General features: G+C 39.9%; 1 protein-coding gene across 4 annotated transcripts in view; it reads left to right on the top strand.

Moving 5' to 3' along the window:
* MPPED1 (metallophosphoesterase domain containing 1) overlaps positions 1-23,675 on the top strand; it is a 62,562-nt gene extending 38,887 nt beyond the window's left edge. For all 4 annotated transcript variants that reach the window (XM_085568581.1, XM_085568582.1, XM_085568583.1 and 1 more), the window contains exons 5-7: positions 12,072-12,187; positions 16,780-16,893; positions 19,691-23,675. In XM_085568581.1, the coding sequence (XP_085424707.1) occupies positions 12,072-12,187; positions 16,780-16,893; positions 19,691-19,809 (349 nt within the window). In that variant the 3' untranslated portion in view covers positions 19,810-23,675. The remainder of the gene's footprint in view (positions 1-12,071; positions 12,188-16,779; positions 16,894-19,690) is intronic.
* The last annotated feature ends 1,688 nt before the right edge of the window (positions 23,676-25,363 follow it).

Below are 25,363 nucleotides of genomic sequence, written 5' to 3'. Positions count from 1 at the left end.
TTTAGAAGTTGTAGATGTTCCCTGAGAAAGTTGGGAACTATTTGGAGTTGTTTTAGTTAGTGACATTGAGGCAGGCAATAGAAGTGAGTAATTTAGTTAAACTTGACGTTGTTCTTGAAAAAAAATTAATGTAGTCAGTGGGAATAGTAGACTACTCACTATTTAGAAATGAGGCATCTCAGGTTTCAGAAATTTTTGAGAGAAGTTTGGCATCTAAGCCTACCTGATGTGACTGTTTTACTGTGGCGAGAATGCTGAAGATATTTTATTTCAGGCATTTAGTATAAAGTAGGTAAGACATGACAGATGTGTAAGAAATAGCAACATGTTTAGAAGACAGAAAGAAAAGTTCATCATCCTGTTAAAATATATTATCAGTCTGAGACACATAGATACAGGTTTAATTGTATTTTAACAGAATGCTGGAGGGATATTTTTTTCCTCTTTCATACCTACAAGAAGCCATTTTCCATTTTGGAAGTGGTGCTACTAAAACTCCTTAAAACCACAATGCATTTGTAATTTAGTCTGCAGCATATGGAAGATCATAAGCATTGTTTTTCCTGCAAAATTATTTTGACCTATTAAGCTCAGCTGTTCAGGCAAGGTGGTGTGGAGAACTGAACGATACGGAACTTCTGGAGTGTGAAAGGTCTTCCAGTGGCAGAAAGTGAGAGTTAATATTTTGGCTGTTTTAGCATCAGGAATGGATGACTGGATCATTTTTCTCCTTTTTTATTTTTTGTTTAACAAACAAACAAAAAAAGCTTAAATTGGTGCATTTTATGTGATAAATTTGTCTTGGAAAGCTTTCATTTTCTGCATGACTTGAAAATACAGGAGATGTGAATATCATTCAGCAGGCTCTGAGTATACAGGTGCTATTGCTTGTGTGAGCAATCACACTGAATTCAGGATAGGTCTTTCTAATGAATGCTTCCATACAAATTAAGTGACTGAAATGAATTAGCAAGAATCATTAACATTTCTGGAAAAAGTGCATGGAAGAAAATAAAAATTTGCTAACTCCAAGTGAATTTTCTGTATAATGTTGAAGGAGTATAGTTGTTACTAACTATATAAACTCTGCAATATGTATGTGAACAAATGAAAATGTAGGCTGAACTACACCTATTATAGTCCATAAATACCATCACAGTCAAACCAATGCAATAAATTCTAGTTATTAGGTTATTAGGTATTCCTGAGTCACAGCAGTTTAGAATATAGCTTTATTTTTCCCTTTTCTTGCTGATGAACATTCCAGAAAATATTTTCTCTCAAATAAAATTTCTTCTCAGCATTGCCTGGGGCTGAGGAGTCTGGAACAGTTCAATCCCAGAGCATCACAATAGAGGAAAATCAGTACTTTAGACACTTCTCGCATGTTGTGTATTAGGGATACGGATCAGTCCCTTAACAAATTTCACTGTGACCTCTTGCAGGGGGAGTTTAAGCAGTTAATGAAGCCAAAAGTGCTTTGCATTCACTTTGCAGTAATGCTCTTCCACCGTGTCTGTACAAGTGTGCAGGACACACACATGCATATATGCTGAATATGGACCAGAAACTATGTTGATTTCAACATAACAATTTTGGTCAAATCCTATTTCTTGTACTGTCTGAACACTTTGTGTGGCTTTGGATTTCTTCATGTGAGTGGAGATTTGCATTTACTTGCTCTTCGATGTTCCTCGCTTTAGTTAAATTTGAGAGCAGTTGAAAAATATATTGCTTTAGTTTAATTAGCTTGGTAGGAAAAAGTCCTTTCTTGGGCAGTAATTATTAGTTGTATATTATTAAAAGGAAGTAGTTCACGTTCAGTTACTTAGCAGAAATAATTGAATCTTCTGATCCAGTAAACTAGCTCACTTTGGATTCAGCTGGTTTTTAATTTAAGACCTGTAGAAAAGGAGACCTGTAATCTCACTATGGGGAATTGGTTTCACTTTCCTGCAGTTCATAAACCACAAGAGCGAAATTGCTATCCCCCACAGCAGTTTTCTCTTTATTTTTCACATTTACTTGAAAGTTTAATTTTATGAGACAGAGCTGATTTTAAAGTGTCTTTTTTTGTTGCTGTTTTGCTGTTTTTCCCCCCCCATTTTTTTCCTCCTTGAACAAAAGGACTACCAGCTCTATCTGTAGTCTGAGCTGTAGTCCCAGACAGCAGCAATTTCAGGATGTTTCAAAGATGTAAACACAGTTGGGCACTGCGATGAGGCCTTTGGCAATATTCCAAGAGAAACACAAATAGCCAGCTAGTTTGGAGTGGGTCTATGTGGAGCTGATTCTCAGCTGGAGTAGCTTGGCAGTGCTCCACCAGCTTTTGAGCCATTTACACCTGGTGAGAATCAGCCTCCCTACTCCGTGGTAGCTTGTATGTGTGCATTTTCCCCAGGTTTTGACACAGTAAAAGTGTTACTACATCAAGAAGGAAATGGTGGCTCTACATGAAGAACTGTAAATAGAGCAACTGGCACAGGAACGAACAAAGCTGTCTGGGTTCTTTCTCTTTTCCCTGACTGACTTTTAAGGGGAGAAGTAATTTGCCACTTGTGAAAGTGCTTTAACATCAGAACACTTCCTTTGGAATTGCTGTTCATATATTATTTCATTTAATAAATTAGCATTGTTCAAAATGAATTAAAATGAGGATTTTCCTTCACCACTAAGAAAGCAGAGAAAACTGGAAGCAATCATAGAATTGTTTAGGTTGGGAAAGGTCTCTAAGATCAAGTCCAAACATAAAACAAGCACTGCCAGGGCCAACACTAAACCCTGTCCCTAAGATCTACACGTCTTCTGACCCTCCAGGGCTGCTGACTCAACCACTTCCCTGGGCAGCACCTTCCAATGCCTGAGCACCCTTTCCATGGAGGAATTCCTGCTGGTGTCCAACCTGGCACAGCTTGAGGCCGTTTCCTCCTGTCCTGTCCCTGTTCCCTGGGAGCAGAGCCCGATGCCCCCGGCTGTCCCCTCCTGTCCGGAGCTGTGCAGAGCCAGAAGGTTCCCCCTGATCCTCCTTTGCTCCAGGCTGAGCCCCCCCAGCTCCCTCAGCTCCATTCCCTTCTCCGGACACGCTCCAGCCCCTCCATGTCTCTCCTGTGCTGCGGCTCCCCAGGTGCCCCGGGCTCCGAGGTGTGGCCCAGCAGTGCCAGCACAGGGACAGTCCCTGCCCTGGCCCTGCTGCCACGCCATGGCTGGCACAGCCCCGGCCCATCGGCCTCCTGCCCCCGGGCACAGCCGGCTCCTGTCCAGCCTGTCCCCAGCGCCCCCAGGGCCTTTCCCGGCTTCCCAGCCCCTCTGCCCAGCCTGGAGCTGCAGGGTTTGGTGTGAGCCAAGGACAGGATCCAAACCTGACCTTGTTGAACCCCACACAACGGCTTGGGCCATGGATCCAGCCTGGCCAGATCCCTCTGCAGAGCCTGCCTGCCCCAGCACATCCACACCCCACCCTGCTGCCCAGAACTGACCGAGGGTACTCTCAATCCCCTCGCCCAGATCACCAATAAAGACTATGGAACTGTGAACCAGGACTGGCCCCAGTGCTGAGCCATTCCCCAGCCCGCTTTTACAGCCGGGGAAGCCGAGCCCACCCAGCCGCGAGCAGCTGTCCCCAGGAGAGCTGTGGGAGACGGTGCCAAAGGCTTCCTAAAATCCAGGGAAACACATCCATGGCCTTTTCTCCACTGCTCAGGGCTCACCCTGCTGCAGACGGAGCTCGGGGCAAGCAGGAGCTGCCTGGCACAAGCCCACCTTGGCTGGGGCTGGTTGGGATCCCATCCAGCCCTGTTGACTTGGTGTCTCTGTGGTGAAGTGGTCACTGTCTCTTTCTTTCCCCCTGGATTTTGGGGCTCCATTCTGCTCCCTGTCCTTCCCAGCTCAGGGGCTCGGTACAATGAGAACAGCCAGTCTGGCTGTTGAAGAGTGAGGCAGAGAAAGTATTGAGTACTGCTGGAACTCAGAATGTCCCTCAAACAGTTTTAGAAATTCCTAGCCCTTGTCAGAAACATTTAAAACCCTAGCAAACAACTAAAAACAGCTATAATTTTACGTTTAAGCCATAAAATAATTTACCAACTTTACAAATAAAACAAAAAAAATCACAAAAATTTAAATATTATAATAAAAATAATTACAAAATAAAAAATATAATTTTTAATATTATACAAAAGAGTTTTAACACCTGAACAGGGGGATTTTTACTTTATACATAAAAATAAAAAGTTTTAAAATAAAATAATATAAGCCACTCCTATTCCTCCTCTTTCTTCTTCCTTACCTCCGTATTCTTAATAATATTAGCATTTATAAATTAATTTAGAATAAAAAAGCACCATTTAATATAAGTAATAAATATAAAAAAAAACTATAAACATATATCACATAATATATCATATAAAAAATAACAACAACAAAAAGCAAAAAGAAAAAAAAACAAACAACCAACAGAGTATCAAGAGTGTGTGTACCTCCACCTAAACTACTAACCAAACCATAGTAGCTAAAAAACCCAATCTTTTAAATAGCTTACAATAAACCACCTTAAAACCAACCAACAAAAAACTACTTAAATTTCCTTTAAAACACAAATTAAAAAAAAAAACTTTACCACCACACAAAACCCCTAAACCAAGTCAAAGTTCCAACACAGTACCTCAGCCTTGTCCTCAGTCCTTGCCACCATGTTTCCACCTGCATCCAATAAAAGGTGAAGATTCTCCTTGGTCATCCTTTTTTTAGGCAGATTAGATCCTTTTAATAGGCAGATTAGGCTTTCTCTGGGAATTGGCACTTCTACTTTTTTCCCCTGCATAACCCACAACATCCTTGTAATCCTCTTGAGTTTCTTGTCCTTCAGAAGGTCCTAAATTCCCTTTTCTTCTTCTGAGTTCAGACAAAGCTCTCTGGATATTACAACAGAGGGTTGCACCTGTGTGTGTCATATGTTTCTAATTGTGTAATCTACATCAGATAATTAAATTTTTAAGGTATCTCAGATTCCTAGATAGCTGAAGGATAGCTGTTAAACATGTACATTTTGGTATAGAAAGCTATATTGCAGCAGTTTGTTTCTACCACTGCACTGTGGTGTGAATTTAGGGCTGTGGAAAAATGTAAACATGGAATTTAGGATTGCTTGGATTTTGTTCACTTCAGGTAGATACATGGCATATGAACTATCAGTATGTACTTTTTTAAACAAGAACTAAGTTCATGTGTTGCTAGATTGGAATCATTAATAATAATGCACTTCATGCATATATGCACACGTTGCATTAATTTATTCATTTTGGAAGAGTTTTCATGCTTGTTTAAATCAAAATGAATTTGAATTTTTTAAGTAAAAGAAGGTAAAAAGAAAAATAAAAAGGGAAGGAAATCAGAAAAGAAATGGCAGATAGCTAGTCCATATGGCCTGATCACTCCTGGTGTTTTGAGGCAAGAATGTAAACCTGGTGAGTTACTAAACAGAGTAACTCTTGGGCCCAGCTGTAACTGGGGGGCTCAGCAATTCAGTGGGAGCCTTTTTTGTTGTTTCTCAGTGCACCTATTATATATCTTACATATTTTAGTCATGTTTCATCTGGGAGAGGCCCTAAAAGGGGTATTCCACCTCCTCAGGTGGCCAACCCCTGCAGTGTCTTAGGGGACTACCACAAACACCAGCTAGCTGGAAGTGTGGAAGAACATTCTTTTTCTTTTCTTAATTTGATGGGCATCAAATTTTTTTTTCCCTTCTGGGTTGGCCCCTTCTTGGCAGGTTTTGCATTTAAAGTGAGATGGTGACTGTACTAAGAGCAGAGGGGCTGCTGACTCTCCTCCTGACCCTTCTTTCTGTGACTGCCAGCTATCAGTATCTCAAATATTGGCTGGATAATCTGGCTGTATCTGCACTTTTACATCCTGAGAATTCAAGAGACTGGAGGAACAGGCATCAGGAACTCAAGACTTTATCTCTGCACTAAATCCCTAAGACTGTTCTGAAAGTCTGTACTGTTCTAAATCTGCACCCTCAGCATTGAATCTTTTGACTAATTATTCCAAATTAGCTTCTACCTTTGTTTCCTTTATTATTTTTAAAAAATATCAAATGGCTTATAATAATTTGCCTTCCAGAAGGATGAGATAAACTATCTGCATTTGGTACTGGCATATTTTAAATTCAGTCTTTCATTAATTTTCCTCCTTACTTGTTACCTTCTTGTTTTCTTATTAGGAAGATAAAGTAGATTTCATTTTATTTTTCATTGTTATATAACAGATTAATGTTTAGAAATGATCAGTTCCTATTAGTCATAGCTCATTCTTTCTTCTTTGCAGTCAGAGCTGTATGAAATCCTTTACTAAATAAAAGATGAATGATTTCATGTGTAACTCGAATTGCAAGAGAAATAATTACTAACAAAGGGCCATACTTAGATTTTTATCCTTCTTTCTTTTTGTGAAAACAATAATTTAATTTGATTCAGAGTTTCAAGAATGACAACCTTGGATGCAAAGCAAGTAAGGCAAACTTCCCCATGGAAGCAGAGTAGTGTGTTATGGCCAGTAGAGGATCTGAGTTGCATCATTTCCATTTATAAGTTATAAGTACTAGGCCTTACCTTTCATTAAAAAATATCTGGCTTCAATATTAAGAATAAAAAAATTAAATTTCTTTTTTTTGCACAGTTTAATTCTTTTTGCACACTGCTGTTCCCTAAAAGTCACATCACCCTTGCATCTCTTACATGGAAGTTATTCATTATATAAATCTTCTCATGCTCCTGAAGATTTCTGAAACATGTTTTTCCTTAGATCTCAGTTATGTTTGGCTCAGATACCAGGGATCTGAATGCAATTTCAAAGCCTATAAATGAACAGTGCCCTGCCAGTCATTCTTACCACCAATGGCCTGATAGCTGCTTTTGTCCTTTCCCTTCCTGCTTTGGATGGCCCTTTTGCATGCAAGGAAGAAAAGATAAAAAGGTCTGTGTTATTTCATAACTACTTTAGATGAAATGGCCAAAACCAAAAAAAAAAAAAAAAAAAAAAATCCACCAAAAATATGATAGAAATACTCAGTAAAATAGTTAATTACTTATTGAGGAAAGGCCAGAAAGGCAAACGAAGTGATTGGTTAATTTCAGCTTATTCAGTGGAGGGGAATGTAAAAATATGAACACCTGAAGAACTTGCACACCAGGGAAGGTATGCAGTGTAGATAGTACTGTACACCCATGTTCTCAGGACTGTAGCTAATTGTGATAGTAAGAGGATATCAAGACCAGGAAAAATTAGACTTAAATGTCCAGCAGGGAGTTTTCTTGGGCTGGGAATCAGGATATGTTGCAGTTTTGCTTGTGTTTGCCACTGTAGGATCTGCTTTTCATGCTCCATGGCCTTTGACCAGTCACTCCTACCAGTATGGCTTTCAGTCCAGTCTTCTAAATATGGAATATTTGTTTCTTTCAGGAAGAGGAGCAGGATTGAGAAAGGTGATTTGGTCCATTCTTTTCCCACTGATCTTCTTGACAGTCACCAACCAATATCTGTTTATTTTCCTGTAGGAGAAAAATGACAACTGTTGTGGAGAAAAGACTGGAGCAAGTTGCATGTATTTGTGAACCTTTGAAATGTATTTGGTAAGCAAAGGAATTCTAGTGAGAAAACTTGCCTTTCAGCTGCAGAAAAACAGAAAATATTTTTATAGGAAACAATAGAAATTAGGAGGTACAATGTTTGCAGGGGTGCCCAGGTACTGTGAGGAGTCCCCTTGAGCTGGAAAGGAAGGAAGCCATTCTTTGAGTTAAAAGGTTTAAATTGAATCAAAGCAATGAAGAATCAAATTTCAGTCTTTCATTGCTTGTAATAGAAAAATCCAGGTGAATTGATAGTTCCCCCCAGTCAAGTGTCCCTTGTTTGTAGATTGAGATGCCTGTCAGATTGAGATGGGTACCACTGGTTTGAAAATGAAAAACCTTCAGTTTTCACATAAAGGGCAGGTCAGATATGTGTGGTGCATCCCCACCTTTTGCAGTAGATCACATGTAAAACTAAGTTAAGTGCCATTTAAATGACAAAGGAATTCTTGGACTACATGTCAGCTCTTTCCTGTAGTAGCAGAATAAAAGAAAAAGAAAGTTAATAAATAATTAGGGTGGTAATATGTTTGACCATTATTTTTTTAGTATGACTTTTTTTCTGTTACTATTATAACAGAAATGATCCTTTCAAAGACAACTAAAGTGCTAATGATAGCTAAGAAGGTCATTTCTAGGAGGTTAAACTGGTTTAATTAGAATTTATGAGAAGGTTACTATAGGAGTGCAAAAAGATGTTAAGGGGTTAACCTATAAGAGATTACATTGTAGTCAGTGTTCTGTTAAAGTTTGAATTAATTTTTCCCATGGGTTTTTCACATTCTAATTTTCAACTAAATGAGACATCTGTTTCAGAAAAGGAAAATTTGCTATGGTTGTCATAGCAACTATCATTCTGTAAGAAAATTATTCCAATGGTTACTTTAGAACAGAAAGATAGAAATTCAGTACATAAAGCAACATCCGATTTCTAGCACAAACTCTGATAATTCAGCCCTTTTTGTGTGACAGATTATTTGGCCTGCAAAACTTGCTCAAATGTTTTAAACATAAGGTTAATTGTGCTGTAAACAAATTCACCTCTGATGTATTTTCCCCCTTGAATCTTACATGTAGACAATCATTATTCTTATCAAAATAATAAACTGGTTGAATTTCAGTAGAGTGTTGGAGACACTAAAACTGTTCCCTTTGAAAAGGTAAGACCTAAATCAAAGTACATTTCTACAGATGAGTTCTTCACTTCAAAGGTGAAATACCTTAATGATGTATGTCTTTAATTGCCAAATAAATTTTTCTTGGGTTGGTTTCTTTTTTTTTTTCTGATGATAGTAGATTTTTCTCTTGTAGAACATACATGACAATATCTTCTTTGTCAAATGTAATGTTATTGAAAAATACATTATAAAAATAATTACACTTTTCCTGAGTAAGCACTAACTGGGAATACAGAAATTCAGTACTCAATATAAAGAATTTAACTTTGTTTTCAGGTTCTATCATAAAGGCAAATTTTAGACAAAGTTGCTTTTGCATGATATCCAGGTCATAGGCTGGATATTGGGTGTTAGAGAAGCAGGCTTTTTTCCTACTCAGAAACTTTGATAGCTGTTTTGTAATAAATTTCCAGAAGAAGGGGCTTGGGGATTTATAAAATCCCTATATGCTTATAAAGATGGTTTTTGCTTTTGGGGGTGGGGGCACTGAAGTGTGTGATTTGTCTTTCTTCTCTCCAATGTAAAGCATGCCAACATCCTCCGCTGAATCCTTTCTTGGACCTGAGATATTTTTTTTTCTTTTTTTTTTTTCTTCTTTTTTTTTTTTTTTTCCAGAAATATTCCAGACATTTCCTTCCATCTCAGGATTGTCACAAAAGACAGCATAATGGCAAATCACACAAGTTGTAACATCTCCCCTTCACAAAAGAACAGCTCCAGCATGCATAACTTACCAGCCCCGCTGCAGTCACCACAAAGGGAGCGAGGGAGGGAGGGAGGAGGGAAGGACACGGGAAAGTGCTTCTTGTCTTAATAAGCAGATCATGCCTATTCATAAGGGGAAATGGGATATTTTACAAAGTGGCCATGTGTAGTCCAGCCCTGGTAGAGGCAGGCAGAGGCTCTCACAGCTGCCTATGTGGTTTGTTGTCGTCTGGATTTCAGCAGGATTAAGCTGACTTCTGGTGAGACCTGTGGCAGTCATGATTATTTCTCTTGAAAAATGCTTCACTGTAGTCTTGAAATAATTATTCTGTGAGTTTTTGACCTGTGATTCTTGGGCAAACACTGGTCTTTCCCATTGGTTTCTTTTCTGTGTCTGGCACACCTATGGAATGGTGCCTGCTCTCTCTTCCCATTTGGAACCTAGTGACAGTCCTGTCCCTGCCCACCCCAAGCATATCCATTGAAACTGTCAGTGACTTGCAACACATGATGTACTGTGCTGACACTTCTTTTGCCACCTATTTGCCCTTGCAAATATTTTGACAGTGAGATCTTGGTGCTGGAAAACGTGCCCTGGGCCTACAGACAATTTGCCCAACAGTTGTGTATTTTTATCTTGGTAAAGAATAATACTTGTCTTGTTAGGTGTGGAATGCAATCCCAAGGCAGGAAAGGATGAAGAGTTTAGAAAAAGCGAACCACTGTACATTTTTATGAAGCCTCCTACTTCTGTAATATCCAAGAACCTCACAAAGTTCATTTTTTTTTTAAAATTTTTGAGGCATTCCTGTGTGGTAAAAATAATTTCCTTATCTCAGTGGTGAGCTGAATGTAAGGAGGGGCATATTCATCTGCAAAGAGCTTGTGTGGTTGCTGTGTGGCAATGTCACATGGTAACATTGCTGGTACCTTGCTGCACAACAAGCCAGTTAGGAGAATCCCATCATTGTTTAGGAAAAGACTCTGAGATGATCGAGTCCAGCCATAAACCTGACGCCACTAAACCATGTCCCCAAAGTGCCACATCTACACATCTTTTAAATGCTTCCAGACATGGTGACTTAGCCACTTGACCTATCAGTGAAGAATTGTTCCCAATATCGAATCTAAGCCTCCCCTGGTGCAACTTTAGGCCATTTCCTCTTCTCCTATTTATTGTTACTTGGGAGAAGAGATCAAATTCCCACCTTTCTAAAACCTCTTTTCAGGAAGCTTTGGAGAAATAAGGTCTCCCCTGAGCCTCTCTCTAGACCCTGGCAGGAGGAAGGTAAAGAAAGGCAGCTTGGAATGCTGAACAGGTAACCAGAAAAGTGTGAGTTTGTGGCCTGATGTAGGGATGTGTCTTTTACTCAGCCAGCTGTCTTGGCCTGAGCAAAGTTACTCAGAATAAGATTTGTGCTTCACTGCTAGTACTGCTGGCATCTGTCCTTCACACACCTTCGTCACCTCCCTCATCACAGCTTCTGGAGGCTGGGATATATATTTCTGGTCCAGATAGCAGAAATATATATCCCAAGTTTCACCTTTTTTTTCCCCTGGGACACCTGTTTCTCAAGACCCTGGTTATCCAGGACATGTGATGAAGAGGCAGGGGATGAGAAAGAAAGCCTTTTAGTCATCAGTAGTTGAGCCTCTTTTTGTCTGTGGAAGAAAAACCTTTTGTTCATTGTTCTTCAAGTATGGGTATGGCCACAGGACGTCAGTCAAGAAATTATTAAAACTTCCAGCCTAAAACTAACCCCTCAATTTTATGACCTAAAATTGGAGCCTAGTCAGCAAGACATAATTTAACACTGTGATATAATTGCTGTGAAATATAGTTTTTTAATCAATGGGATAGCAAGATACTGATAAATTATGTTCTGACTGGCAGTGTTACAGTCCCACTGCTCCATGATGAGCTGCTCCATGAGTACATTTTAAGAAATGTAAATGTCTGTCTGATAAGGAATCCCGAGTATGGAAAGTCTTACTTAAAAGCAAGTCAGCACACCAGAGGACAGAAGAAATTTGTGTGTAAGAGAGGCAGCAGGATTCTTGTTCTGATGGGATGTATCCAATTAGGGAAACAAAGCAGCAGAGACGATGTCTCTGACTTTGGAGCAGGATCTGTCATGGTGCCAGGGTCTGTCCTTGCCCAGCTGGTCATAGGCTAAGGGCCAAAGATGCTGGGAGCCAATGTGAAGCATAAATCACGTGGAGGTGTCTGGGACAGCTGTTCTTCTAAAATTTGTGAGAGTCAGCGTGATAATCCACACATGGAGATCTTGGTATCCAGGGCTTGTAAGTAGTTGCAGCAATACTGTGAATATTTTACTCTATGCTGTCTACTGAAAGCGGGGAGGACTGCTCGTGTTTGCCATACAAGTTAAACTGCACTGCTTGTATGGAAAGAGGGGATTACTGTGCACACAAAGAAGAAAATGAATGCTATTTGTGTCTTCAAATTCCATGGTAGTAAAGAGTCAACCTCAGTATTTTAATTAGATAACCAGTACATGGAAGTAGCACTGAAGACATTCTCCTCCTCTCTTGGCAGGCAACCTTGGTTTTATGGCTGGGGCTTTAATCTTCCACGAGGCCAAGCACTATTAGAGAAATGGAACCTTATTCCAGATGGAATAGATATTCTTATAACACATGGACCACCTCTCGGTAAGAAAATAATAGTGCTCTTAGATGTGTATTTCAGATGATTATATGGTAACTGATGGCTCTCCTTAGAAAAAGAGTGCAATCCTGATTTACAAAAGTCAAAAGCAACATGCATACTGATTTCAGCAGCACCAAGACTTCAGCTCATGATTACTTATGATATCTCTGCTCAATGGCAGGGAATTAAATAATGGCTTTAAAAATAAAAATGTTCACACATAAAGCCATAATATGCTTTACAAATAAGCAGGGTCTAGTTTTCCTATGCACATCTCTAATTTGCCATTGGTGAAATTACTAGATTGAAAGCATGGAGCCTGTTTGAAGAGAAATGCAGGATTAGGATTTTATTTTTTATCACTTTCTTCCTGACTTGCTACTGTGTTCCCCCACCAGTGATTACCCAGAATCTCTTTTTTGCCTCATCATGCTGACTTGGTGCACCTTCTGCCTCACACACCCAGATGCTCCCCATTGTTTGCCTGTTCTTTGGACAGGATGGTTGAATTGCTTATCTTTAATACAATTTGGCAACGTGAACAGATCAAAAAGAAATAGTTTTGCATGTGCATTTTCCAATTATTATTAATATAGGTAATATAAAAGCTACCTATCTATAATAGATTTCTTGTACTCCTAGAAAATGTTGACATTACCTTTACTACACAAATAATACAATCATGTAAAGTTGTCCAGATTCAGTAAAGGCTTAAGGCTTTTAAGCTTTTTTCAATGCATTTAACATATAGCAGTCTATATTCAATGTGACTGTGTGTTTGACTCTCACTAATTTAATAAATGGACTTGAACAAGAAGCATATACTCAAGTGTTCTGCTGAGCCTTACTGTGCTTTGAGTGAAATGAAGGCAGTTGGTTTCTTTAAACCTTTAGATTCCCCAATTTCCTGAAGCTAAACCCCTCATCTTCCACCCTTTCTTCTCTTTCAGAGCTTGGAGGAGAAAGTATCTAAAGGGTTTGTGTTTTGTTTTCTTTAGAAAGACATGTTTGCATTCCACTGCTCACTAATCCTGGGGGAAAGTAGTTCTTTGTGAGCAGAGTTTCTCACAGTTAGGGGTGTGTGTTTTGATTCTTCACCTAAGTGGAGTCTCATGCCATACCATGGACTGATTTTAATATGAGCCTGGATTGTAAAAGTGGATGTCAGAAATTAAGTGTTTCAGCCCCGAGATATCTGCTCCAAGCCATTGGTATGGGGGTAATCCCTGCTAGGGTCCAAGCCACAATGCTGTGTCTTTCATGTAGTTTTATTTATAAGTCATATTTAAAACTTTTCCAGAAGCTTTTTCAGCACTTTGAAAACCCCTTTTAAAGCCAGCTGGCCAGCTGTTAAACAGTCCAACCTTCAGCTGACTGAAGATTCACTTGAAATCTCATATTAGAAAGTGGAAAGATTCAGCCACCTTGCTGCTTTAGCCACCAGGCCTCTCCAGTAGCCTCAGGCATCAGCAGAGAGAGGAGGACCCCTAAAGAGCACTGCAGAGCTGGCACTCAACAGACAGATTTCAGTAATAAATTTAATTGCAAATTTAATAATTGAAAAGTAAATTAATAATTGCAGTAATTCTGAGGAAGGGCCACCCATCTCCAGTGATTGTAACAGAGTAATGTGAATTCCCCCCATCTCCATGGCTCAGTATGTGTTCCTTTTTTTTTTTTTTTTTAAATTCTTTACCTTCAATCATCCCCCAAGAATTTCCTTTTTATTTTTTTTTCCAGAAGTTCCTGTTTCTTTGTCTTTCTCTTATTGATGCATTAATAGATGGCTCAAGCACAGAACCCTCTGCCTGAGGGCAGGAGCTGTTGGTCTCCCTGACACCCATGGCAACAAATATATGACACTTCAAAGAACTTAACACTCTGCTTAACTTACAAAACCACCTCATTGTGCAGCTCTGTCCAAGATCCTTTGGGAGACAGCATCCTCCTAGAACCTCCCAGCCAATTATTTTAATCAGAAAGCTGATTCCTGTTATTCTGATCTTGGAATTCAGAACCTCAGTAGAGTTGTTTCTGATGATCACAAATAGCAATCAGTCCTCTTGCAAATTCTGGGGTTTTTTCTTTAGCATGGCTGCCTAAATTCTGCCCATCATCCATTTTCTGTGCTGCTCTCCGATTTCCTCACTTCAAGAGTGTGCATCCTCCTGAATTAATTAATACTACATTATTACATAGATTTGAAATGGTCTTATTTAGCTGCAGAAACACCACTAAGAGTTAATGAACTTTGTTTTTCATTTAGTCACATAACAAAAATCCGAATAATTTTTCTCTTCTGTTTTAGAGTAGTGCTTTGGGATTAAACCAGAGCAGGGATAGATGGGAGGTTCACACAGGATGGGGGAAAAAGGGTTAAAACAGCTATTTTTGACCATTTTATTAGTAACCTGTTTATTAGTATTAACAAAGATATGCAATATCTTTCATAGCTTATGAAATGTAGAATTTGTGATTATGGGATCAGTGTTAATGCTCATTTCCATATCAGCATATTTTTCTTTCCTAAAGACCTCAATTTATGATTCTTTTATTTCTCTTCCAAAAGTTCACTTTCTTTTCTTTGATTTTAATTTAATTTCACCTTTAAGTCTTCATTTGCAGCTGTCTGCTTGATAGTCTGTGGCAAAGATTTATACTTTCCTGACAGCTGCAGAAACCTGTTTCAAGTAACCAAACATTAAAAAACCCCTCAGATGAACTCTAATTGTTAGCTAGGTGTAATCAATTATTCTTAGTCTGTGTAGTCAGGTGTACATAATAAGCTGCAAACATATGGGAAGGCTTCAGAAGGGTGATAATGCATGTAAACAAAAACATGTTCAACATAAATAATGCTTAATTTAATGGAGAAGTTAATTTTATGGATTTTTGTTTGTGAAGTTTTTGAAGTGGAAATACTTTTGGCTCTATGTTCACTGCAGACATTTTGACAATTAACTGTTTCAAATCATTGGAGTAATAAAACCTATGGCTATAATATGTTTACCCTGGGAAAAAAACCTCCAAACACGACTTTATTCCAGAGGAATGGCTGGCCTCACTTTGACATCATAAATACTGTTTTTCTCTGGTGAATTTTGACCTCCCTTCGATGGCACATGTGAATTCAGCAGGAGTGAGCATTGCTCAGCCTGGCTGTAGGTCAGCAGGGCTTTCTTTTTCTACATTCCCTGACAGGTGCCAAACAGTACCTCCAGGTCTTTGATCATGATCAGAACTTCCTCTTTTTAGCACTTAGGATGCCCCATTCCTGGCCTTTTTTAATCTGAAAATTGAACTTAGCTCTCTCAGTAGCTATGAAACAAGTGCAAACTTTTGCCATTTTGGTAAAACCTCACAGTTTACTGAGCCCAGTTTTCTTGCACTGGCAGCTAAAGAGGTATTTCTCAATGTGTGAACCTACCCTGAAGCTCTAGCAAATCTGAGAGCTTTTCCAAGAGCTTGAATACCACACTTCTGGTCTTTTAAATCAGTTGGTTGGCTGCTTAGCCATGCTTGAGTGGACATCAAAAGTAAATGTATGAAAACCAGGTCCAGGCTCTGTACCTCTGGCTAAAAGCACAATATATTCACACTACTGCAGAAAATCCAAGAGATGCAAAGCTATGACAGGCGCACAGGAAAATGTCAGAACAACAAAATAAAACCAGGAAGATTTTATCTTCTAGGTTTCCAAAACTGAGCCTGATGAAAATGACTGAACAATAGAGAGAAAACAGATTGATTGTTGCAAACACTCCAATACAACATCCTCCTTATACTACTACTTGGAAAGAAACATGGACTTCAATTGGCAGTAAACTTCCCCCTGCAGTATTTTTAGACAAAGAGGCAAGTTGATGTAACATTTCTGTCTATTTTTGTAAGAAATAAATTTTTACACAATTTTTGTGCAAATAAATGCAGCACTTAAATATTTATCTTCTGCAAAAGACCTGAGTTTCTCTTCCCATCTGAGATCCATCAGTTTTAGGAAGCAGGGCTTGCTGTGCCATGAAGTAGTTTAACTCGAGGATGTCACTTTTTGGGCATGTAGTGGTTTCCTCACCTGAGCTCCACTACTGTAGGATTCAATGTGATGACAATATAGCTGTAGTATTGGCAGCACAGATTCCATTAGGTTGGTTCAAGTGTTCAATCAGAAAAGTAGGTCCCAGGACTGATTTTAAATAGTTAAATGTTAAATTTTCTTTTAAAATCTTTAAAGGCTCCCTTTGAATTTACTGCACTTTACACCTCATTCTCTTCAGGAAGAAAAAGGGGTAAAGCATCGAGTTATCCCATTAACAGTGCAAAAAATGCTTTGATTGCAGTGATTATTTTTATTCTTTGAAAAAAAATGGAAAGAGTTATCATAGTCCTTTTTATCCAGATGAGCTTTTATGGTTTTCGGCCAGTATTTTTGTTTCCTTCCTCTTCTGCATACCAAGGCAGACACAGTTTTTGCCATTTCAATTCTTCTGTGGCTCTTTGTAAAAAGCCATGAGACATGAAATCTCCAAAATTATGTATAACAGCACAGCTTTGTGGATTACCTGTCTTCTCTTAAGCTTTCCTTTCTTTTCCAAAGGTTTTCTAGACTGGGTCCCTAAGAAAATGCAACGAGTAGGATGTGTTGAGCTGCTGAACACAGTCCAGAGACGAATACAGCCAAGGCTTCATGTTTTTGGACATATCCATGAAGGTTAGAACACGTCTTTTTATATATATTTATTTAGAAATGGCAAACAGAGAAGGCTTAACCAGCATTTTCAAACTTGAATGTCTGAACTGAAGCACTTCTTGAATTCACATACATATTTAGCTGTATATATAGAGGTGAAATTGGCTGATATCCACATTTCAATACTTGTACTTGAGCTTATCTTTCATTTTCTACATCTATAAAACAGGCTGATGTTCCCTTCACAGGGATGAGTACTTTAATGTGAATTTTAAAATAAGAATACAAGTCCAGCAGTTACAGAAAGTGACTAAATATTAGGATGGAGGGATTTTTTTTTTCCTCAGCAGAATCTGTGCTTCACAATAATTCATTAAGATCTCTGTGTGTCAGCTTCTGTGGTTGTAAAAGGGGTAGGAATGTTCTGAGGGGTGCTTCTAAGGCTTGATCTTCAAGATTGTACAATAACTGTTGTAAAATTAATGGATAAGATGTTCAGATCATTATTTCATAGCTCAAGCATTAAGTCCATTCTCCTCATGTGTCTCATCTGCAGTGACCTGTTAATGCCTGGTTATGTCCAAAGTGTTTTTAAATCACAGAGTAAACAAATAATGCTGCTAGAGCAGTCTTTGATATTCCAAGCAAGAGAGCTGGTGAATATGGTTCAAACTCATTGTCATTTCAGAAATTATAAGCCAAGAGGGTTGCAGGGGATATAAGCAAACAGCAAGCCATGAAGCTTCAGGCAGGTAAACAAAATCACATCTGCTAAAACCAAGTCCAACTTTGGCTCTCAAGGGAAGAGAATAGCACCTCCATAGAATAGTAAATCCTGTGAATTAATGTAGTTGGCACAGTAGGTATCAAAACACAGAAACAAGGTACTCTTCTTGTTAACTATCATAATTTAGAGAAAACAAATGGGGAACTGCAGAGCTTGTTTTTCAGTGGGATGCTAAATCTCTGCAGAGGAGAATTCCCATTGCAGGCAGCCTGTGCAAACGAAGCTGCACTTTATAGAGAGAATTCATGATTTGAACAGATGAGTTCTTCCTCGGAGTGAGCATAGCTACATCTGCAGCAGTCATTTACTGAACATCTAGGGGGAAGAGGTGCTTCTAAGAGATGTTTCTACCCTATTCCCTCTCTGCACTGCCATGTCTGCCAAAAAATACCTCTGCACATGGGCTTGCTGCTGATCCACCCATGGAAGGGACAAGCAGCATGGCAGGGGCTCTGGCTGAAATTCTGGTTTTCCCAGTATAGCCAGTACTCCACTGAGGTCATGGCCAAGGAAACTCTGCTGGCAGTGGGACAAGAGTGAAAGCTGCAGCATAATGAATCTTCCAGGAAAGAGAGTGTCTGCTTTCTCCAAATGTGGAGCTGAGGAGACAGAAAGTCCCAGCTGTGGTGCTGACTGTCCTGTGTGCGTTTTTGTGTTTTCCTCAGAACAGTCGTTCTGTGGCAAATAGGAAGGGATTTAAAGAAATGCCTGTGACAGGAACCTGACAGAGTTTTCTTCCCTCCCTGGGCCCTAATTATAGTGTGTTTTTTCTATGAGAGGTGCAGAAGGCCCTGCATTATTCAGGGTGTTGTAAGGAACCAAAGAGAAAGGGATTTGGCTACTGTTTCTTTGTTTGCAAATTATGCAATTTTCGGTGCTCTGAAAGACACAAAATTGCATTCAGAAAAAAACGTAGGGTCCTCAGTATCTGGGGTTTAAATAGCAATGAATACATTTCACTATTAACTTTATGAAATGTGAGATTGAATCTTAGTACAAATGCTTTCTACCAGGTGATTTCCCCAAAATCACGTATTTCTGACGATGAATGCAGTTCTTCATATTGATCATAATATTTCAGTGAAAGTTTCCAACATTAAGCTTTTAGCCTTCATATGATCAAGATTATGTTTTTTCCTAGTGATTCACTAAAAGATTTTTGACAACGGAGAGTGTGTCTTCTCTTTCATAACACCAAGGCTGTCAAAGGGCTTCTTCTTCACTTTCTGAAACAGCATTTCACTGTACTTCTGCAGGAATTAGAAGTTTTGTTTTCTGCAGATTTAACTCTGGAATTGTTTGCCTTGGATGTCTAGCAAGACATGAGATGTAGCTGAAGCTTTTTCACTGCTGGTGAGACACACAGATGTGTGTGTTCTCCTGTGGAAATGTTCTGGGTTTTATTTCACCTTGTCTGTTAGACAATGCATTCAATAATAAAGCCATTTTTTTCTCAGCCTGGGCAGGCATTTTAATGCCTTTCCATGAAGTTTGGCCAACAAGTTCAAAGACATAGCTAGAAGAGGTTCCAACTAGGCAAATCCTGCCCAGATGCACATGCACACGTACTTGCCTCAGTCAAGCAATGCTTTTTCTTTCTTAAAGGATGTTCAACACAGGGCAGGAAAAGAAAAGGTGGGAAGATTAAAATTGGCCAAAGTTTGCTCCACTGATGACAGCAAGCCTAAACGATCAGAAGCATCCTTTCCAAAATTAAAAAGGTTTTAAGTGAAAAATCTCTGTTGAGAAAAGTATCTGTCTTTCTAAGGAGGTTGAGTGCTGGTTGCCAGAGATAATAGCCACCAGCTACTGAGGCCCCATTTTGCTTTTCTTACACAATTTAAAAAGTTCTTCTGTAGGACAAAGATGGTCTTGATTTAGGGAACATTTATGTTTTGAACAAAGATAATTTTTAAATTCCTTTTGAGTAATAAAAAATGTGGCACTTATCATTGTGTGATAAAGGCAATTAAAAATGAAAGAAGATAATAAGGAATAATGAGAGTAACGAGAATTTTTCTTTCTTTTTAGGTTATGGTGTCATGGCTGATGGAACCACCACCTATGTGAATGCATCTGTGTGCACTGTGAATTACCAGCCACTTAATCCGCCTATAGTTATTGACTTACCTACTCCAAGGAACACATGATTATAATGAGGATTTAAAGTTGTACCCAACACATAAGCAACTTTATATTGCTGGCTGAGAATCCCAATAGGGAACCATTCAACAAAAAAAGCAAAATCCTTATTTTTTTCCCTGCTAGCTCTTCACAGAAAAATTTAGAGTAACAAAAATGGACAAGGAATAAAGACATTTTGGTGCCAGAAACAGATTAAAGACTAACATTTCACCATTAAAATATTTGTGAACACAGAAAAGTGAGTGCATTCCACACACACACACATATATATATATGTATATACGCATATATATATATATATATATATATATATATATCTAGTAGGGGCTTTTGTACATACCGTATACTGGACTTATTAAAAGAACAATGTCTTTCAAAGGAGTGTTTCTTTAAGAAAGTTTGCAGTTTAAACGTAAGTGTTTAGACTAGGACTTCCTCATTTCAGATGTTTTTCAGTGAGCTCTTATTAAAATAAAAATGATGGTAGAGATGTTTTCCCATAATCAACATGGCAAATATAAAAGATGATGCACAAATGACAGTCACAGGAAGAAAGCTATTTCTACAAGTCCTCCAGGTCTAAGTCTTTGCATTTATTCAAAACCAATGCAATACAGGCCCTAATTCACTGTACTGAAATGAAGTTTTACTACATCTGGCATTACAGATGGCAAGGGAAATGGTGCATATTGCCAGCATGCTGTAAACAGCTCAACATTCAAGAAGGGAGACTGTGTTAAGTGCAGTATAAACTCAGGAATTTGTAACCTGGCCTCGCCTGTTAAAAAAAAAAGATGACATTTCCCTTAAAAAAAAAAAAAAAGAAGAAAAAATATAACTGTGTTTTTGTAAAGCGATATGTTATTGTATTTAAGGAAAAAAGAAAGAAAATGCAAAGAGCTCACCGAATGATTAGTAATGGCATTTTAAATAAAACCCACTGGGACCACTGGTTTAAAAATTGCTAATGGGATATGCAGCCAATGATGAGATTACTGGTTTGAATTTGGCCCTGGTCAGGAGTGGTTAAAAGTCATTGTGATCATTTTGTCCTTGGGAAACATGGATGTCAAGGGGAAGGCATCAACCCAAGGTGTAGCTGAGGCACTCGCTTTTGGGTGGCTGTGAGTGGTGGGTGCACACCCAAGTGTGCAGAGCAGAGGTCACCTCAGGGGACCTGGTACTGCTGTTTGCCCACTCATGGACACTTCTGAGAGAGGCCCAGCACAAACCCAGTAGAAACCCACCTGTTGTGTTGCTTTTGGTACCTGGCAAAGCAGGGGATGTGTCAGGAGCTGGTTGGGATCCACAGCCACAGCACTGCCTGTGCAGCTCTCCTGCAGTTCTAGCAGAGGTATTGAAGCTGCTGGGATTTTATTCCTGTCCTAGGCAGAAGCTTAAGAATTGATTACAAAGCCACCAAAAAAACCCCAGGGCTTCAGACATGTCCTGCAAGAAATAGATTTCTGCCTTGAACTAACAAACATGTCCTTTTGACTTGATGGAGATAATTTAACTGCTGTATTCTGAATGTGGGCATCCTGAATTTTGGGACAGCATCTAGACATTAATCTTGTTCACACACATTGGGCACACCACAGCACTGCCAGCTCAGAGCTGGTTGCAGGTCTGTGCATAGCCCACACCTGCACACATGCATTGGAGAATTGTGTGTGTTACATGGATGTAAATGTGAGTCTTTTGTAGCAGCTGCATGTACATTATACAAATAAACAATTTCAAATACCTGTGTTGCAAAACCAGGCCATGTGAACTTCGACTCTGAGCAAGGTGGGCAGTCTGCCATTAATTCAGATGGGGCAATTTTGGTCAGAGCTACTGGTGTAGAAATTTCAGGATCAGCTTCTCAATCAGTAAGAACTGAAATTCATAGTTGAATATGAGCTCCTGCCATCATTGGGAAGATGAACAATAACATGTAGTTAGAATAAAAGTGGCTTGTCTAGTCACAATTCAAGTGGTTTGCAACAAATGTGGCAGGAAATTGGCTGTATGTTAAAGTCTGAAATGTTTACATTCACTCATGGCACTTAAATGTTAAAGTGAAGGGAAGAGGTCCTTTTATTAGCCTCAGCAAAATTTCTATGTCAACCATAAAATATTCTCTTAAAAATAATTTTTCCTAAGGTATCTTCCAAATACTGTGTATTTTTATGTGGAAAGGATATGAAAGCAACTGTTACTTCAGAATATCATTTAAAGTACTTGAGGTATGAAAGCTTAAAGATTATTTAATCATTTTGGCATAACTTGAGTGTTGTAATTTTTGGTCAAGCATGTTAGATGAATAAAGTCTTAAAAAAACCAAAACAACACACAACAAAATATAAGGTCTGTTAATGTGCAGTTCATGTGATCAGCTCCATGTTGGAATGACTGCTCTCTTCTCCAGGGGTAGAGGGCAGGCTGTGGGACATTAAAGTTGTTATGGAGGGGGGTCAGCAGAGGGTGACCTGCCTTGTTCCCCAGCTTTCAGCCACCACATCTCCTGCAGTGGGTAACGAGCTCGAGGTTGGGGTTGCAAAGAGAGGGGAAAACAGGAACCACTGCCTGCAATGGAAGTATTTTGGTGGAAGAGTGTACCAGGTGTGCCTGGGAGGCAGGGAAAAGCTACTGTGGGAGTGCTGCAGCACAGCTCCGGAGAGGTCAGGAACTGGGATGCCAACCTTTGGGAGTGGGCAGCATTTGGGGGAAGGAGAGTTCCTGCTCTGGGTTGGGTATCAGGACACATCACAGAGAGGGAGGTTAAGGCCAGGTGAATATTTTTTGTGGGCACAGAAAGACCTGAGTTTCTGGTCTACCTCAGATAAGGGAGGCCATGAAAAGGAAGATTTTCACAAATCCAGCTGTGCAGTTGTCAGCTCTATTTAAATTTGGGGTGACCTCTCAAGTAATTTCCTGCCCCACCTCCCCTTTGCTGACCTTCTCTGATATTTATCCAGGTAGCAGTGCTCCTGAAGGAAGGTGTGCTGATGTGTATCACTAAAATGTGCATTCCCATCACCAGGCAGAATTGTTGGCTGAGATTAATTCTGGTTCATTTCAGCAATGAATAGGGGAGATATCACTGCACGTCAATGGGGGAAAAAAGAAGATGACAAGATTATTTTTACCTCTCTCAGTCACATACGGCTGAGGATGTGAAATGTTCCTTGACTAGAAAGAAGGAGCAGGCTGGAACTCAGCACCCACCCAAGCAGCTGCTTTTGGTGCTCCAGGAAGGATGAAAAACCCTGTCTCAGGGTAATGCTGGGGACACAGCAGGTGGGATGGTGCTCTGGTCTTGCTGTAGTGGGGAGCCAGAGGAGACAAGAAGTGGTTTGTCTTTTCCAGTCACTGACTGCTGCCTACAGTCCAGGCAAATACTTCAGAGGAAGGAGGAGTGAGACATCCCTTAGAAGGCAATTTTTGGAATAATCTTCCCAGGGGACCTTTGCCCCCATCCCATTTATTGCTGTTTGTGTGAAAATTTCTCTCTTAAAAGCCATATTATTGCTTTTTGCTCAAGTAACTCACACAGAGCAAATATAACTGCGAATGATCTTTCCTTTCAGGTACATTCGTGTCCCTTTCTTGCAAGTCTCTCTGCATCTGCCATTTTAGTGATGTTTTGGAACAGGGAGCACCCTGGATGATTATGCATAGTGCATTAGAACAACAATATTTCACTTATCCTTGTACGTGTGCTGCTGCTTGGGTTTATTGACTGTCCCTTTGTTCTCTTTTTATGTGAAAAGTGAAAATAGGAGTACTTATATGCACCTCTTTTGTGCCATTTGTTATTTTGTATATTGGCCATTATGTTGCTTTTTACTCAGTTCATCTAGAAATAAAAATAATTTCAGTTCTAGCTAGACTCTATTTCTAACTCGCTTACTTTCCTATCTCAGAAATGCTCTCTTTTTGATGTGTCACCTGGGAGTTGGTGAGAGGCAGCAGTGCCAGAAGAGGACCTCCTCTTCCTTCCTATCTGACCATTTAGACACAGTTCCCTCCTACTTTCTCCCCTGAGTTTTATCCAGTATCTTCATTTTTTTAGGCGTTTTTGGAATAATAGCATATATTTGTAATCCCCAGTGGACCACTGTGGTGAGCTGCCCATGGCCCTAGCTCAGTTTTCTCTTCAGGAGGTGAGAACTGATCTGGACTTACCATAACCACCCCACCTTCCTCTCAGGGAGCCTTACCCAAGCTGTGTCTGTGGTGGGGATCTTCTTCCCCCACTCTGACCTGTTCCCCCGGCTTTGGTGATGCCCTTGGAAGTCCTCATCATCCCTGGCTGGGCTCTGCTGCTGGAGGGCACCTCATCCACCACATGTAGGGAGCTGAGGGTGCTGCTGTCTGGGATCAGGAGCTGTGTGACATTTGTGCAGCCTCTTCATCCTGCTTTTGGGGTTTTTTGTTTCTGAGCTGCTCCCCAAACCATGACCCTTGTTTGCCCCCCATGAATAGCTCTTCCACAAATGTCTTTATCAAAACCTTCGCAATTGTCTACACCAATTATATCAGCGATAGCTCTTCTGGCCAGGACTTTGATGTACAAAAGCTTTCAAATAGATGAAAGGAGCAGGCTTTTCTTCTGCACAAATTGGTCGGCATTCTTTCCCCCTGCCCAGTGAAGTGTATTCCCTCTCCAGAACATGACACTAAAACTGAGCAGAGCAATTAACCCCACCACGTGTCACTGGGTCTGGGCACACCATGCCCTCGTGCTCTTTGCTCTCACCCAGACTGTTAGCAGACAGATGCTTCTTGCAAAAAAAAGAGCCTATTCTCCCCTCAGAGCTCTGGTCTTGCCTCTGCATGGCCTTGGGGACAGGGGTATGGCCATGGGGAACAACGATGCAGACAGGCTGGCTGTTTCCTGTGGCAAGCACATTTCTCTCCCTCTCAGGATTTTTCATAGAGGTTCACAGAGAGAAATGAAAGAGAAAACAATTTCTATTTCTGCTCCTTGTTTTTCCCATGTGGAATGTGTTTGGAGAATTGGTTACCTGGGGTGATTGCTTGATTGGATTCAGGTGAGGATTGTTTGAGCCTGATGGCCAATCCAACCCACCTGGGGCTGGACTCTCAGAGAGGGTCACGAGTTGTGTTGGAGTCAGAGAAAGTAGTATGTAGTTTTAGTATCCTCCTTTTTCTATAGTATATTGATGTATTTTAGCATAGTTATAATAAAGAAATCATTCAACCTTCTGAATTGAGTCAGACATCGTCATTTCTTCCCATTGGATTCACCTGCATTTACAATAGTTTCCAGCACTCTCATTATATTTATCCCCTCATTCTTTCTGTGTTCTGAATGGAGTAAGCAACTTGAGCAGGCCAGATGGAAAAATGCTGCTTGCTATAAACATGTTCCCTCATGTTCCTCAAGTTCCCCTTCCTCTCTGCAGTTAGAGCCTGGCTGTGGGATCTAGAACTAGCCCAGCTCACTGACAAGTGCAAATTAGAAAAACTAGAAGATATCAAGATTGGTGGTACAAACCTGTGCACAGAGGCCACTGGAAAGGTGAGAAGGGGTCTCAAAGGGTGCTG

Source organism: Lonchura striata, chromosome 1A (assembly GCF_050655825.1).
Source record: "Lonchura striata isolate lonStrDom1 chromosome 1A, ASM5065582v1, whole genome shotgun sequence".
In the NCBI taxonomy this organism is placed as follows: domain Eukaryota; kingdom Metazoa; phylum Chordata; class Aves; order Passeriformes; family Estrildidae; genus Lonchura; species Lonchura striata.
This window is presented reverse-complemented; position numbering and strand designations above follow the sequence as displayed.